The sequence below is a fragment of the Haliaeetus albicilla genome, chromosome 9, assembly GCF_947461875.1.
Source record: "Haliaeetus albicilla chromosome 9, bHalAlb1.1, whole genome shotgun sequence".
In the NCBI taxonomy this organism is placed as follows: Eukaryota; Metazoa; Chordata; class Aves; order Accipitriformes; family Accipitridae; genus Haliaeetus; species Haliaeetus albicilla.
The window spans coordinates 37294942-37310510 of record NC_091491.1 but is presented as its reverse complement, the minus strand read 5'-3'; the positions used below and the strand labels follow the sequence as shown (position 1 = coordinate 37310510).

Below are 15569 nucleotides of genomic sequence, written 5' to 3'. Positions count from 1 at the left end.
TCTCTGCTTAGACACACTTAGAAGAGACTACTCAGTTTGCTAAAATTCAGCAGAGGGTGGTTGCCATCAGAAAGCAGCTCAGTATGTAGTATCAGATGAGAGTAGGGATCTCAGTCTTTGGAGAACGGGTGTCCATGTCAGACAACACCCGTCTCCCACATTGACAATTGTAGGAGAGAGAGAAAGGACTGCGAGAACACAGCAGTCAAACTAGAGGGGAAGAAACACATTTACAACACTAATAAATCTCTGTAATTTATAGGAGTGAGATTAATTTTCTCTGGCATACAAGTGACAATTTTGTTCTCCTTTCCATGCCAATAGAAGAATGCAGGCAGTAATTAGACTTTTACTGCTTCCGAGAGTCACAGAGAGACAGGGCAAATTTGAATTTTTATGATCAGTACACACTGAAGGCTGCTGGGATGTCTGCTGTGGCCCTGCACTTCACTGTCCCTCAGTGGAGGAGCAGTATCAGATGACCCACATTTTGTGAACCTGCTCTTCTGCACTGGAACTTTAGCACTTGTTACTTATGCAGAACTGAAGAGTTCACAAACTTTAAGTCATATGTATTTAGGTATGAGTAGCAGGAAAGAGAGAGGCAAAGCAAAAACCTACCTTAGCTGTCTAGCTTTCTGCTAACCTGTCCATCAAAGCCTTCACCTTTTGCAGTATGGTAGTTTTTACTCAATATAAAAAATCTACAAATGAATAACTGGGAATAAAATAAAACAAATAGCAAACTGAATGAATGATGAAGTTGGAATATTAGGGAGACTGGGTTATACACGATGAAAACCAACTGTGTCATGTAACCATAGAATCCATGCTACATTAATAATATACAGTGATTTCTAAAATGCCCAGGATGGTCCCTGTATTAAGAAATTTAGAGCTCCCATATCCATTCCTGAAGAAAGACCTTTCGCAGCAGCTTCTTGGATCAAATGCCTGGCAAATATTCTGTATTGTGTCACTCAAACATCAGAGTTTGATTAGAAGATTTCATTTTAAAACAGCGTTCAATAATCCTACTCCCATCTGCTGCTACATGTCACTACCACAGTATTGTGGTCCAAACCTTGCCAGCACAAGCAGTGGAATTGGTAATCAGGCTTGGATCTCTGGTATGTGCTGCAACCAGTAGACCAGGCTTAATTAGATCATTTTTCATTTTTGTTTTCAAAAGACCCAAAGGCAGTAGTGCACATTACCGGCTAATGATCTGCAAATTTGCTGTTTAAAAAATGAAGGTGTTTTCAAATTCTATGAGTGTGAAAATCCAGAAATTATATAAATATCATCTTTCCCCAGTCTGGATGCATTCTTGTTTCCGTTTAACCCTTTCATGTCTACACTTGAAATTGCTTGCCTGTTTTTCAATAAGTATTGAACTACTTGAACAGGCACCAAAAAACGAGAGTGGCAAAAGCACCAGCAACCAGTGAGCATTGGGGCTTTCCCTTTTTATAGGAATGGTGAATTTGCCTATTTGCTGACATACAGGTAAGCAATATCTAGTGTAGACACAAGATGTAACTTTAAGTTGCTTAGCGGTTGAATAAACTGTACCTTCCCCAATCTAAAAACAAGGCTTAGTTTAAAAAAATAAAATATTTTCACCATAATATCTTAGCTCAGTCTTAATTCTGGTGAGGTAATAATTTAACTTGATTTAATTTAGCTATAGCAAAAACCAGTACCTCTTTATGCACCCTTAGTTCCTGTATGCTAAAATCCTTTGCATGAGTTAAAATATAGCAACACAAGTCATTAATCAGCCTACGTACTCGGGGATCGGAACTGGACTTCTAGGTAGTTAGTGCTGTATGAAATATCCATGAAGGATTGCTCACAAATGAATTCTTCTCATCCACCATTCTGTCATACCCACCTTACCTAGCACATCAATCTGTCAATCTTAGATGCTTATTTAGTCCCCAATGCTATCTGAGCATCTCTCAGTTTTTAATGTATTCAGTCTCACAGCATCCCTCTGTGATAGAGGAATGCTATTATTCCATTTTTAGAAATGATGAATACAGATGCTAAGTTTGAGGAATGCAGACACCATGTCCATAGTGAAGCAGGGAACTGAGAGTACATGCCTCAGAAGCGGGGTCTGCTCTGTAATTGCTAGGTGTTTCTACTCTTTCCTTCTCCATTCCAATCTCTCCTGTGAAAAAGGAGACAGATTAGGAACAGATGTTGCTGTTTGTTCACAGGCTGTAACTGTGATGATTCTGATCGTTTAGTCTGATGCTCTGTCTTATATGGGCTATTGGACTTCATTGACTGAGGGAAGTTCTTGGTCCAGAGCATGTTTTAAATCAAAACAAACACAAATCCACTCAAATTTTAAATTACTAATGATGCAGAATGCATCTGCAAAGCCCTTCTTGTGCTTAACAGACTGTAGCATCACTGGCGCAAAAGAGCACATTTCAGAACTGAGGATCTTCTCCAAAAACCCCTATCACTCCATTAGTATTAAAATAGACTAGGTTGCCAAGTTTAGCATGTCATCTGCTTTCAGCTGTCATGGTAAGAAACAGGGAGAGAAACAATCTTTCCGTCTGGCGCTAGTTATACATTTTCGGACTTCGGAGATCAGTAAACAGCAGAACACATTTGTCTACCTCACAAAGCAACCACATGCTCCAGCCTTAATTATAGCCTTTAATGAGTTCCAGCCAGGCTGGAGTAGCACAGATCTTCCTGCTTTTGGTGAACTTGTTGACTGGTCACATAGACATATTCCTGTTCATCCTGTCACCCATTCACGTTATAGTTCTGTGATTCTGACTCCAAAGTACAGAGTCTAGTGTCACTTGCATATTAAATTTTTCCCTTTACGCTGAGAACCGAAGTTCAAATTATGTTGATTTTTTTGTGGTGGTAATATTAATACTTGAAAAGATGCATAATAAAAATTCTGACATACCTTTAATTTAAACACCTCTTTGGAGCTCCGTTATCCTTTTAGCACTGCCAGGCATTGCTTGTACAGTGAAGAGTCTGACAGCTTTTGCATTTCTAACCATCATCTTTTAATAATTTAAAATTACTACCTACCTGGCTATTGAGGTCCTACTCTAATGAGAATCCGCTCCAGCTGCTTACCTGTGAAAGCATAGGCCTTTTTTTATGTTAGAATATACATTCATATAGTCCTCGATCAGGATCTCAAATTACTTTCAGGTAAAGGTAGTTAAGTGTCTGAGAGTGCACAAAATGATCCATTGGTTTGACAGATACAAAAAACAAACAAAAAGGAGATAATTCTATTTGTCTGAAACTTGATGGGTGCAGGTTGTATTTTAAAACCTGAAATGTGTCTAGAACCTCGCTGCCGCTCCTAACAGAAGTTCAATAGTTACTTTAGTAGTCTCAGGACATCTAGTTTTATATCACGTGTTAAAAACATGGTACTAATGGATGTTTAAATATTAGCACTACTAAGTGCACTAGCTTATTAAAATAGTTGGTGCATCCATGAGGCATCTGATAGATTTGAACTGAAAGGTCAAATACTGTTAAAAGGCTTTGAAATGATTAAGAGTTGCACTGATTAGTACCATGCTCTACTTAAATATTTTAGGACCAAAGCTTATGGAAGAGCTACACATATCCATGTAACATTCTGTGTAAGGAACACGTAGGTTTTATAGTAACCACTCTAAAAGTTTTCCGGTGTTCTTGTGCTGTTTCGTGTTCAAAACCCAAGATTTACTTACTAGTCTACATCAAAATGTCACAATTTTTTATAGCATTTAGAAAAACACTGCTTGTGACATCTGTGCTAAACTAATTATATTTTTGTGCTAAGTTGTCTCCAGGTAGGCTTTCTTCCCTTCCCATTTTGGTTGTTCCCTGCAAATTATACTTGTTAAGTCACGTGGCCAATTCACATCAGCTTCAAATGACTGAAGCTATAATTATGTTTTGTTATATACGACTATTGTGACTGGTATTCACAGTCAGAGCCGGTTCCCTGTTGTGTGATGTAACAAACAGAATAAAAGACAGCCCTATTCCTAAATTGCCTATAATGTAATTAAGACCAGACATGAAAAGTAGATGCAACAAACACTAGAAAGGTACAGAAGAGAGGACATGATGGAAATCATAATAAGAAAGTTCACGTATATGTCATATAAATAAGATCATTCTCTGCTATACAGTAAGACCTGCTTAGATGTTTTATGAACTAGCAATTTAAAGCCAAACAAATCACAGCTCTCAACAGTTACCTTCTGTGTGAATGAAAACAGAAGAGTTGAATTTGAGGATTTTGAACAGCACTATCCCTGTATATGTCTTTGAAAATATTCACGTGTCTGCTTTTTAATAAATGCACACTTAATAAAATGCAACAAAAAGTTTGGTACACAATTAAAATAAATTGGTGTATAAACCTACACTTGGCAGAAATGCCACATTTGCACCCCAATTCTTCAGGTTCAGAATGAGCTACTTCCTCAAATAACTATTAATCTGTGTGAGAAAGCGTAACTACGGTTTACTGAGACTACTCCAGCAGATGCGCACAAAGGACTGATACCAGTCTGTAGGAAAAAGTGAAAGATGTATCAAATCATTTATGGTCAGGTTTTGAAAAGTATCTGAGTGCCAAAATGTCAATTATTTTCTTTGAGTTGGACACTGAAGTCCAATAAGCACTTTTGAAAAGTGCATCTTTCTGCCACTTTTGTACCAATACAGCATTTCTCCTTACAGAGTATTATCTCAATATTTCCTCCATGTTAATTTTAAAGGATGATAGTTTTATGGGGGAATATTTACTGTCTTTCAGGTAGGAATCAATTCTTGATTATGGTCTGATTTTTTGCTCTCTTCTTTTCATCTTATTGTTAAATAACATCCACCAGTTAATAACATCTGTACTTAAAAGTACTCTCCCAACTGAGTGTTTGTACCTTTCAGATATTCTTAGCTATAGTGTGCAATTGGTATGAAACCACTGCCTGTAAGATCAAAATGCAGCGATCTCTCATCTTCACATGAAGCGCTACGTAGCTTCTATGTAACCTGTAGCTCAAAGTCCCAGTAGCCTCAGCTGAACACTGCTTCATCTCACAGATGTCCCAGTACTAGATTACTGCCTGAGACGCGCAGAATCACCATTGTTCTTTTGTAGAAGGGATTTCTCTTAAGACTGATGACTTTGACAAAGCAGCATGAGGAAAATTCATACTGCATGTCATCTGTTCTGACGTGGCACGTAGGCAGAGCTGAAAATTAGTCGTTCTTTATCGTCTGTAATCTTTACAAGAATATTAGTAGTAGGAAATAACAAAAGTCTGGTATAGACAGAATTTACTCAGAGAATCACGTCTTTATATGTCAAATTTTACTCATGAATGTGTGCTTCCTTTCTTGGATAAAGGACACCCATTCTTTTCTAAATATTCCAATATTATTTTCCAGATAAACAGGCCAGTACTACCAACATTTCATTACTGTTCACAGTTGGTGCTCTGTAATTCTATGTAATTTTAATTAAAGAAGAATTCTGAGACAGTCTCCCCCTGTGCTACCACCAAGCATACAATTAACTGTGTACAATTTCTGCTGGGAACAGTCACACAGTGATTTCAGATTAATAATTTATTATTGCTTCCATGTTAGTATCAAAAAAAAAAAAAAAAGAAAGCATAGACTATGAACAAACCATCTACTGAAAACAGCATATGGATTTGAAAAGACTTTTTCCTTGGTGTAGATTTTAAACCTCGGGAGCTCATAATTCTAGCCTATGGACAATGAAGATAAATAATCTCCTTAGCTTTACGCACTGAAAATCACATGTTGGAAAGCCCTTACTATATGCTTGAGTGAAGAAAGCAACACAAGCAATTTCTTGCACAACCTTCATCATCCTTTTGGTCTTGAATAAATGATTGTTCTAGTACTTCCAATATTGAAGATCCAATTTCTGATCTTGACTGTTCTGGCATTTTCTTCAAGTTAGAATCAATATCAAAATAATAATAGCACATGGCTTTCTATAAACAGACACGTCTGTGCTGATCTTTTTCAGCAAACTCAAAAAGCAGGGCTTTTAGTGTAACTGCCCTTACCTTTACAGTGCTTCAGAAACGACTCAATTCTACAGAGAGCCTACCTGAAAGCTGCTTACCTAAGATTCCTCCAAATCAAAGGAGTAAACAATACATCTGAGGTTTCTTCAAATGCTGAAGTGAGTAATCAGGGAAGTCACTTGAATACTGCCGTAATGACAAAAAATGTCTTCAAATCAGAATATGCAGTACAGTTCCCCATTGGGAAGTTTTCATGTGCTCTCCTGCTATTGTCTTTCCTGATTTTTAGGGACTATTATGGAATCTTATGACTGGGGCAGTGGAAAAGACTCGAATATCTGGTAAATGAGATCACAATACAATTCAATCCAAATGTAAAAGTTTAAATTTACATCTCAGGTGATTTCTTTCCTGTCCAACAGAAAAAAAAAATCTTTAAAAAACATATATTATTCTACCATTAACTGTGGCTTTGAATTGGTACTTAAGAACAAGGAGCAGTGGTGTTCATTTTATTCTGAGTAGGTTCATTAATTTGCTAATAGGACTATTTTTGGGGGGAGGGGGGGGCACAGATACCCAAATCAATGTCTTCGTTAAAAAGAAATTCAAATCAATATGTCAATAGTTAATTTTGTTATCATTTGGTGTCACTTTTGAGAACCTTACAATTGGTTTGAATACAGCGTGGGGGTTTATAAGCAGTGTTCCAGGCAGCTATTTTTTCAAATAGACAGTCCTTTTCACAATTCAGTAAAATAAGAGGTACCCATGCACCTTAAACTTCAGGCTACCCAGGTTGCAAGCAATGGCCGTTTGATGTCTAAGTGTTAAACAGTTTCCAAGTACTTTTTGAGAACTTAGACTTCAGACCTATCAAAAGGCAGCTGTTTATACACACTTTTTATAAATTACTAATCTTAACTGTACTGGAAGCAATCAACAATTTACGTATGAGCAGAAATCTTGTTTATCTTAATACGGTGAATCACCTTTAGCTGAGTGAACAGAAAGATGGACTGAGTTTTCAGAAGTGTTCGCGCTTTGCCTAAATGAGCTCACGCTGGTGTTAGTAGACATTTTACGTCAAATTCAGCAGGAACAGAATTAGACCACTGTCCTATTGCATTTGCTCCTATTGAGCAAACGTGTTACCATTTTCGATTCCTTTCAGCTTTTCCGAGGCCAAGCGTCTCAAAAATATGAACTTTAGTTACAAGCAAGCCACAAAGAAACACTTACGTCCACCTGCCCATTTCCTTATGTAAAAGATGTTGCTTGAGAAACACTTCAAGAAAAATAACCTCACTAAAAAAAAAAATAAAATATTGCATGTATCTTTTTTTTGGTATTTTCTTGAGATAAAATGTGTCTTAATGTTTTTTCCAGACATTCGGGACAGTGGGGGACCTAAGCCTGTGATGGTGTATATTCACGGAGGGTCCTACATGGAAGGCACTGGAAATTTATATGATGGCAGTGTTCTAGCAAGTTATGGGAATGTGATAGTCATCACAGTCAACTATCGCCTTGGGGTACTTGGTAAGAAGCTTTCAGCTTTCCATTAATCCCTGCTATCTGCAATGCAATTCATGTTATACGTGAGAATGTGTTTAAAAAAACCCAAAAACCAACCAAACAAAAAAACCCAAGCAAAAGAACAACAACAAATTTTTTTATTTTCTTTGTCACATAAAAGGTTTGTATTCTGGGGATGTGATATAAAGACATTGCAAGCATTACCTGGAAGAACATGCTGTTGCGCTTTTAGTGGTATGAAACTGTTATTCCCATTGCTGAGCTGTTCAGACAGAAGAGGGTTGGTTTTTTTCTGTGAATAACAGTGATGCTTTACTTCATAGACAGGTAAATTAGATTTTTAAAAAAACGTTACGTCACAGACAATAGGGTTTTCTGTTGGAAGAAAGAGACTAAGTTTTGATTACCATGATTTTTTCATGCAGTGAAAAAGATAAGGAGGTTATGAAAATATTATTTAATAAGAGCTGTTCTTTTTACCTATTTGTTTTGAGCTTCATTGTGGTTTTGAAAAGTGTTATGGGTGTAATTCAAATGCTTCCAGTATTTCTTTTTATAGGCTAAATTAGAGAGCGAATAGAGTTACTTTTGATTGTTTCAAATGCAATGAACAGTATACGATGATGCTATTGGTAGACTTGTGCGATCTTCCTCTTTGTAGCTTGTATTTCTAAAAAATTATACTTTGTTATTTGTTCAGCGTAGTCACATTCATGATACGAGTTTGCTAGCTCTTGAGACAATGTGATTGTTGCGGTTTTTTCCTCCTGCATATTCTACCAAAACGTTGCACGCTAAGACTCCTGAAAGCAGGAGTTCAATCCTGGAATGTTGTGGAGGTCAGTACAGTCACTTTGGAACACTTACGTAGGTGTAAGGGTATTCCCTCTAACATCTGAAGTGGTGTGATAGGGCCGTGTCGTTCACAGCAGTGAGTTGGTTCTTAAGACTAATCAACTCTATTTTCAATTCGTGGGCATTAGTAACGTCTGCTACTCTGGTTTTGTTTTGTGTGGTCATTTTATTTCATCATTGCTCTGTGTTTTAAATTCAGCTAGCACGGTCCCCAGATTCATCGGTTCTGGTTTGCTCATCTGGGTAATTTTCTTCCAACAGTTTCATTTTTGTTAAAAATTTGACATCTGAATACACTTTAATTTTGGGGGTAGGGAACGGACTTTGGCTTTAGATTTTGAAACTTAATCCACTGTGTTTGTGTTGTACAAGGGACTGAATCATTTCCAGAAGGATCGTAACTATTTTTTGCTGGGTTTATCTCCTTAGTATCCAGTTGGAGTTTTCATTTGTGATGTACTTCTTTAAGCCAGGAAATTCTGATATTTTGTATGTTTTTCTCCCTCTTCTTGTCTTCCAATTCATAAAGTGACTTCAAGTCATAGGTACGTATTAGTGCAGCAGTTAATAATCTGTGCCTCCAATCAACATTTTAGTTTTATACCAGTGCTCTTGCCTTTCATGTTTCTAACAACATTTGTCTATATTATACGCCGGTAGGGTATTCTGTCCAGTAATATGTATCTATTATCTGAAAGCACTGTTTATTTTTGTAAATTATTTAGTCTAATTCCTAAATCAGTTGTAGCGTTTGAAAGGACTAGTTGCCTGAAAGGTGAAAATTAATTCACCTTCGTTGATGGTAATGGCTTTTCCACTTGTAATTTAACACTGATCCCTGAGGTAACCCACTGCTAACATCTTACTGAGCTTAGGAGAATTTCATTTGTGTTCGTGCTTTTGTGGTTCTTTGGACTTTGTGGTCTTTACAGAGCCTCAAGGGGCAGAGAGCTAATTTTCTTTTAAGTGGGACCTATTACAGTAAAAACTCTAAAACTCACAGTTGAATCCAGTGATTGGTATGAATGCTTGAAATTACTTTCAAACTAACTAAAATAACCCTGTAGGGTTATTGCAGGTTTTTCTTAGTAAAATAAATGCACCTGTTAACTATATGTAAAAGTCATTCATATACTTTGTATCTGGTACAGTGCCTGTCTGTCATGTATTAAATAAATAATGATGACATATGACTAAATAGGTAGCGTAGAAACACACTAGTAATCAAAATAGAAAATTTGCACAGTTTGCGTTTTTTTTTCTGCCTGCCTTTGTTTCCTGGTCTTAAGATAGCCTCAGAGTAAGACTTTTGCATTAACATAGTAGATACCAACTTTTACTTGTTCTGCTTTGATGAACTCTTGTTCACCAGTGTACAGCAGAATGTTACCCTCTGCAGTCATGTTAAATAAGATACGGTTTTACAAATACATAGCTGACAAATTCTCAGCTTCCTGTATTTGATGATATCCCATAAAGTGAGAGGTTCAGCTTCACTGTCCATTGCCTGTGGGACACCTAGATCTCACTTTACTGCTGTGTAAAATGCCTGGCCGTACAGGGAGAAGTAACATAGGGGGTTTTTGTTTTGTTTTGTTTTGTTTCCACGTGAGAAGATGTAGGGACAAAATAAGGTCTGTCTTCTCAGTTTCATATGACCGTTATTGGTCTGGGTTTCTTGTATCAGTCTTTGTGGATATAAATATATTAATATAGACAATCTCTGTGAGGTCTAGGAGTTCTGCCATTGTTTCACCAAGATTCATGCTGTGACATTTCTTAATAAGGAAGCCAGTTAAATAAATGTTTAGAGCTGCAACAGCAGCATTTTCTTCCAGACCAATTAATGATGGGAAGGGAGGCTATGCTGTGATATTAGATTCCTTACAGTACTATTAAGTCCACAGTAGACAGCTTTTGGTGCAATTCAGATTATTTTTCTGTTTATTCTGAGTTGAAACATCCTTTATCTTATAGACTACTCTGCTCAAGGATGTGTGTTTAATGGAGATTCAAGATTTGCTTCTAAGTAAAATGTTAGAAATTGCTTAAAAGTGAAATCCATTTGGTAAAGAGAAAATAATGATAAAAATTAAAGAAGTATGGAGCAAGCAAACAAAACCACAGTGAGTTCCCTGGCCCAGTTTTGTTTTTGAAAGCAAGTCTGAGAATGAAATTCTGTTAGAATCTTTCCTTAGGTAAAGATAAGATGGAAAAGAGAACTGTTTGCCCTGGAAAATCAGGGACTACTGAATAAGAAGCCATTGGAAACAGACTATTTATGTCTCCTTTAGATTCTCTTTAAATGCAAGTCTTGCGCAAGCAATCTCATCTAGGGAGGAATACTGCGCAAGTAGTCTAACACCCTTGAAGGACAGCATAGGAGTAAGTGCAGATGTATTTTTATGGCTTGTTTTTAGGAAAGGACAGGTATGAAGACAAGTTTGGATTTTGTACTCAACTAAGTTGAGACTTCAAATGTTTATTTAACATACCCATCTGGTAAAAAGCAGGAGCTTTTTATTTAAATTTCATAAAAGAAACATAAAAGGATTATAAAAGGAGTCTATTTAACATCCAGAAAAGATCACGATAGACAGATTTAATGCTGCCAGTGCCGTTTTCTGTGTTCTTTCTTATGAAAGGTTTATTTAGAAAAGGAAAATGCTTTGCTTCAGCATTGGCTGCTACCCCTTTTGCTTTCAAGAGGGCAGAGAAAGTAGAGAGCTGGTTTACACTAACTGCGTACTTGTTTCTTTAGTTTATACTTCTTGCTCTTGATTATCTTTTAATCACAGGACTTCAACAGAACTGAAAGAAACATTTTTAATGCAGCTCACAAACTGAACTGGGGAATGGAAGAATGATTCACAGGAATCTCTAGGTTAAGCACTGCTTTAAATTTCCTATTTTTTCCTCTTTAAGAGGCAGTGGTTTTCACTACAGAAACAGTAATTTGTCATTCCAAGGGTCTGGGTTAAAAGGTGGTAATAAAGAAAAAGGAAAAATTATATGTATCTTGTATTTTCCATTTGGCATTCTGAATAATGTCTGCATTGGGAAGGCAAACATTCTGTAACTGTAAGGCCACGATTTATGCCAAAATTGAAGCACACCCATAAGTGAGATTGTCTTGGTTATGCTTTCTTTAATTATAAGCAATTTTCCCTTTTGAGGAGGGTATAGGAACCGTTGCTGTCATTTAGTCTTATATTTATATTGTCACCCTTTAGTTGTGGGATATTGGCTGGGATTACTGAGTAGAAAACACCTATCCAGGTATTCTGCCACTTTGATTTTTTTGCCAGTTTGTACTTTTAATACTCAAAGTAAAGTCGCTGCGGCACACTGTTTGAAAGGCTTGACATCCTTATTCTTACTAGTACATTATTTTCCAAATAACTGCACTGAAATCGATGGGGCTCATAAGTACAGTGCTTCCCCTTGTGACAGAGCCGTTGCCCATAATTTGAAGTTATGCCATGAGAAAAAAGGGTACTGGCAAATTGCTACTAATGCACAGAGATTCTTCTGAGAATGGCTGCTCTTAGAAGGGGTCTGTTGTGTTTTCCAGCCCAAACCTCAATTTTTCAGTAGTGTGTTGCGTGAGCTGGCTGTGTTGGGCCGTAACATTCACGTAAAAGAAAACTCAGAACGGTGAAAGAAAATAGAACAAAGCAAAAATACTGTCTCAAAAGCCCTTTCCTACTTTTCTTAATGACTGTTAGAGCTTTATGGATGAGGTAGCAACAGAGGATGGGTCTTATTATCCCTTAACATGTTTTGTTGCTGTGTGTCAGAATACATTAGGAAAATACACTAGGTTTGAATGTACATATTGCTTCTATGCAGAATTATGCCAACCAGCAATATCTTACTGGCTAAAGAGGTGCGTGAAATATAAGGATACAGCCCTGCAGTAAGCGTTGAGCAATCTGTGCCAAGCCCAGCATTTCTGCCATTATCCATCTTTCTCTCAGCAAGACGCTGCACATTCCCAACAGGCAAAAAATAATGCACAACCTTTCCTTTATGAGTAAGTTTATGGACATGGGTTTGTTCCCGTTACTATAGTAATTCCAGAATGTAGCCTAGTGAACCCTTTCATGGGATGAAGAATTATTTAGTTGACCGTTTGCAGGACTGAATGCAAAGATGAGAATATATTATAATGAAAACTAATGCAGAACAACTTGGAAGTACCTGCCTATTTCAGGAGTCTAATTCCATTGTGATTGACTAGAAGATATTGTCTTGTTTTGTCTTGTTATTTTTGTCTTTCTAAATAGAATAACATACCTTTTTTTTTTCTTCAGTGCTTTCAAATTAGATCTGGTTTTTTTGGTGTTAATCTAATTTGTCAAACTGATCAATCCTTATTTTTGTAATTATTTACTTTGTCTTTTTCCCATCACATGGTTTGTTTTTTGTTTATTGTTTGGGGTTTTTTTTTTTCTGCCTTGCTCTTCTCTTTATTTTGACATCATGGTAATAATGCTGAAAATATTAAACAGAGGATATCTTTCAAATAGATAAAATTTAGACATAACCTTTTCAAAAAATTCTTCACGTCAGATTAAAAAAAACTTTAGTCAGCTTGATGAAGATACTGTGATGAATTAGTGTGCTGTGTCACTTAAGTATTTTTGCGTATATAACCTATCATGTTCTTATCCTGCAACCTGGAGAGTTGTCTTTCCTCCTGAAAATAAGCCTCTTCACTTTAGTAAAAGGTAAGCATCATCTACTCATGGCATAGTGACTATTCAGTGAAAGTAATTGTGGAATAAGAAGGTTTATGTTAGTTAGAGATCAAAGGAGATAAAAAATGTAGCAAGATTCTTTTTCCTACATTGCTTAGACGGTGGGGTTTTCTTTTATAGTTCACAATTTAATATCCAGTAAAACTGGGAAAATGTTTGATCATTAGTGTCAGTGACAAGCACATCCATTATCTTTTTATGAAACCTTAGAGGTGCTGTCGGAGATGGCATTTTATTCCAGCTTTGCTGTACCACCAAAGGGTCTCTGATGAGCCTTTTTTCTATTATCCATTTCCTAACATGTTGGATTAAAAATGATAGATGAACAGAAGATTATATATTATTGCCTAATTAAAAGTACATTACCTTGAAAGTAAAGATGGGAAATTAATAGCAAAACACATCAAAATGTGCAGTCAGAAATCATTCATTTAAGTTTTCTGAATTGGAAGAACATGTAAAGAATGTTAATTGATAAATACTTTTAGGGACCCTTGGCAGCTTCATAACAAGTCTCCTTTAGATATACGAATATTAAGTTGCTTGTAAATGAAATTTTAACATTTGGGGACTACGCAGTAGGGAAAGCGTCCAGAAGGCCTCATGTGATCCCACCTTAGCCTTGGGCATGACTGTTTCTTGATATGAAGCACTCCAAATGAATTTGATGCTAGATAAATAGAAGAAGTTAAGATAGAAAGCGTACCGCAGTTATCTATTCCCTCTGGTGGTGTACTTCACAAGGTCTGATTTACACATACTTAGAATTCTAAAAATGTATTAGACAATTCTTATTTAATATAGTAGGTAACCTCAGGTCAGCCCAGTTTGCAGGAGGCCCAAGCACAGCTCATCTAGATTTACAGTGTCCTAATTTCATAGGTCCATTAATAGAATTAGCATTCAGATCTCAAACCTGCTATAATTAATGACATTTTAGTGGCTTTTCTGTGAGCTAGTACCAGCCAAAGGGAGTCATGTATGCACTGAAGCAGAGAAAGGAAGATTGCCACACTTGAATCTGTACCATCAAAATGACAAAATGGACTTGCGGTAAACAATAGGTTATTGACTAGATATGTTTAAAGGGTCAACTGCAGTGCACAGCAGGCGAAATATTTATGAAATGGGAACCCTGAATATATAGGGTTCCCATTCACTTTTAGAATGAACCATTTCTTTTCTATTTGTGCTTTTTCTAGGACAGCAAATTGACATTATCTACCTGCTTGGATAGATACATACACACCCGCTTCTCTTATTTTTTTAGGGCACAGAGACATCATTTTGTTTGCCATTGAATAGGTTTCTGTCTTGGTACAGGTACACTTTAAATAACAGGTTTATTCCAACGTTTGTCACTAGACTTCTTTTTTCGTAAACAGAAAAATAACAAATAACAAACTTTAAAACTATTCATTTTGGCATAAGAGCAGTTTGTGTCATTTCTGTCAAGAGAAATTACTTTTTGGTAAGATAAATTCCCTTGATCAATATTTAATCATATAATAAAAGTATTCTAGTTTTTCCAAATAGCAGATTTATCTTTGAGAGCATAATAAACTTCAACTTGATAATATTTGCAAAATAGGAAAGAAAAAGTGCTCACTGAAAACAAATTATAGACATCTTACTGCCTCAGAAAAAAAAATAAAATCAAATTCTTTGACCCTATTATGCTGCATGAAGTTATTTGTGATTTTTATGATCTAGCTATGTGTAGCTACCTTCACTTTCCTCTAAGTAATATCTGACCAAATAACTTTTACACCAACACTGATCCCCGTGCAAAACCTCTAATCTACGGTATTACAAATGTTTCAGGTATACAAAATAACCTGTATTATACACTAGACATTGTCCTAAGCCTTTGGTTTTGTCTGTCTTGTGATGGGAGATGTGTCAGGAAGCCAGATTTGGCCTATCCTTAGAAGCAAACAGAATTTGGGTTGCTCTGCCTTTGCCAGAATGCCCGACTTCCCAGGAAAGGATCTGTCTGACTGCAAGCCAAGAGGTGGGGATACATTAGGATTTTTATGCAATCTGTATCTCACTGCAGTGCGTTCCAACACCGAAGTAATCCTCTGAGTTTCCAATATTCTGATTTTCAACCAAGGCGGAAATACGCTACAGCTCAGCATCTAGGTTAGCTCTGTGCCCAGTCTTGGTGGGCTGGGCACTCTTCACTCCTGAGCTTTACACTGCTGTAATTCATGCCCAGAAAAAAGGCAAATGAAGATTCATTTGACATTTCTGATAGAAGTAGCAGGACAAGTAGATAACATACTTCTGAATTCCCAATTCACTGCATTTAATTACCTGTATTAAAATAGTCCCAAGTTTT

The 15569-nt window shown here is 36.6% G+C and overlaps 1 protein-coding gene across 6 annotated transcripts in view; it reads left to right on the top strand.

Moving 5' to 3' along the window:
• NLGN1 (neuroligin 1) overlaps window positions 1-15569 on the top strand; it is a 330636-nt gene that overhangs the window by 116331 nt on the left and 198736 nt on the right. For all 6 annotated transcript variants that reach the window (XM_069792707.1, XM_069792705.1, XM_069792704.1 and 3 more), the window contains one exon: window positions 7458-7610. In XM_069792707.1, coding sequence (XP_069648808.1) covers window positions 7458-7610 — 153 coding nt within the window. The remainder of the gene's footprint in view (window positions 1-7457; window positions 7611-15569) is intronic.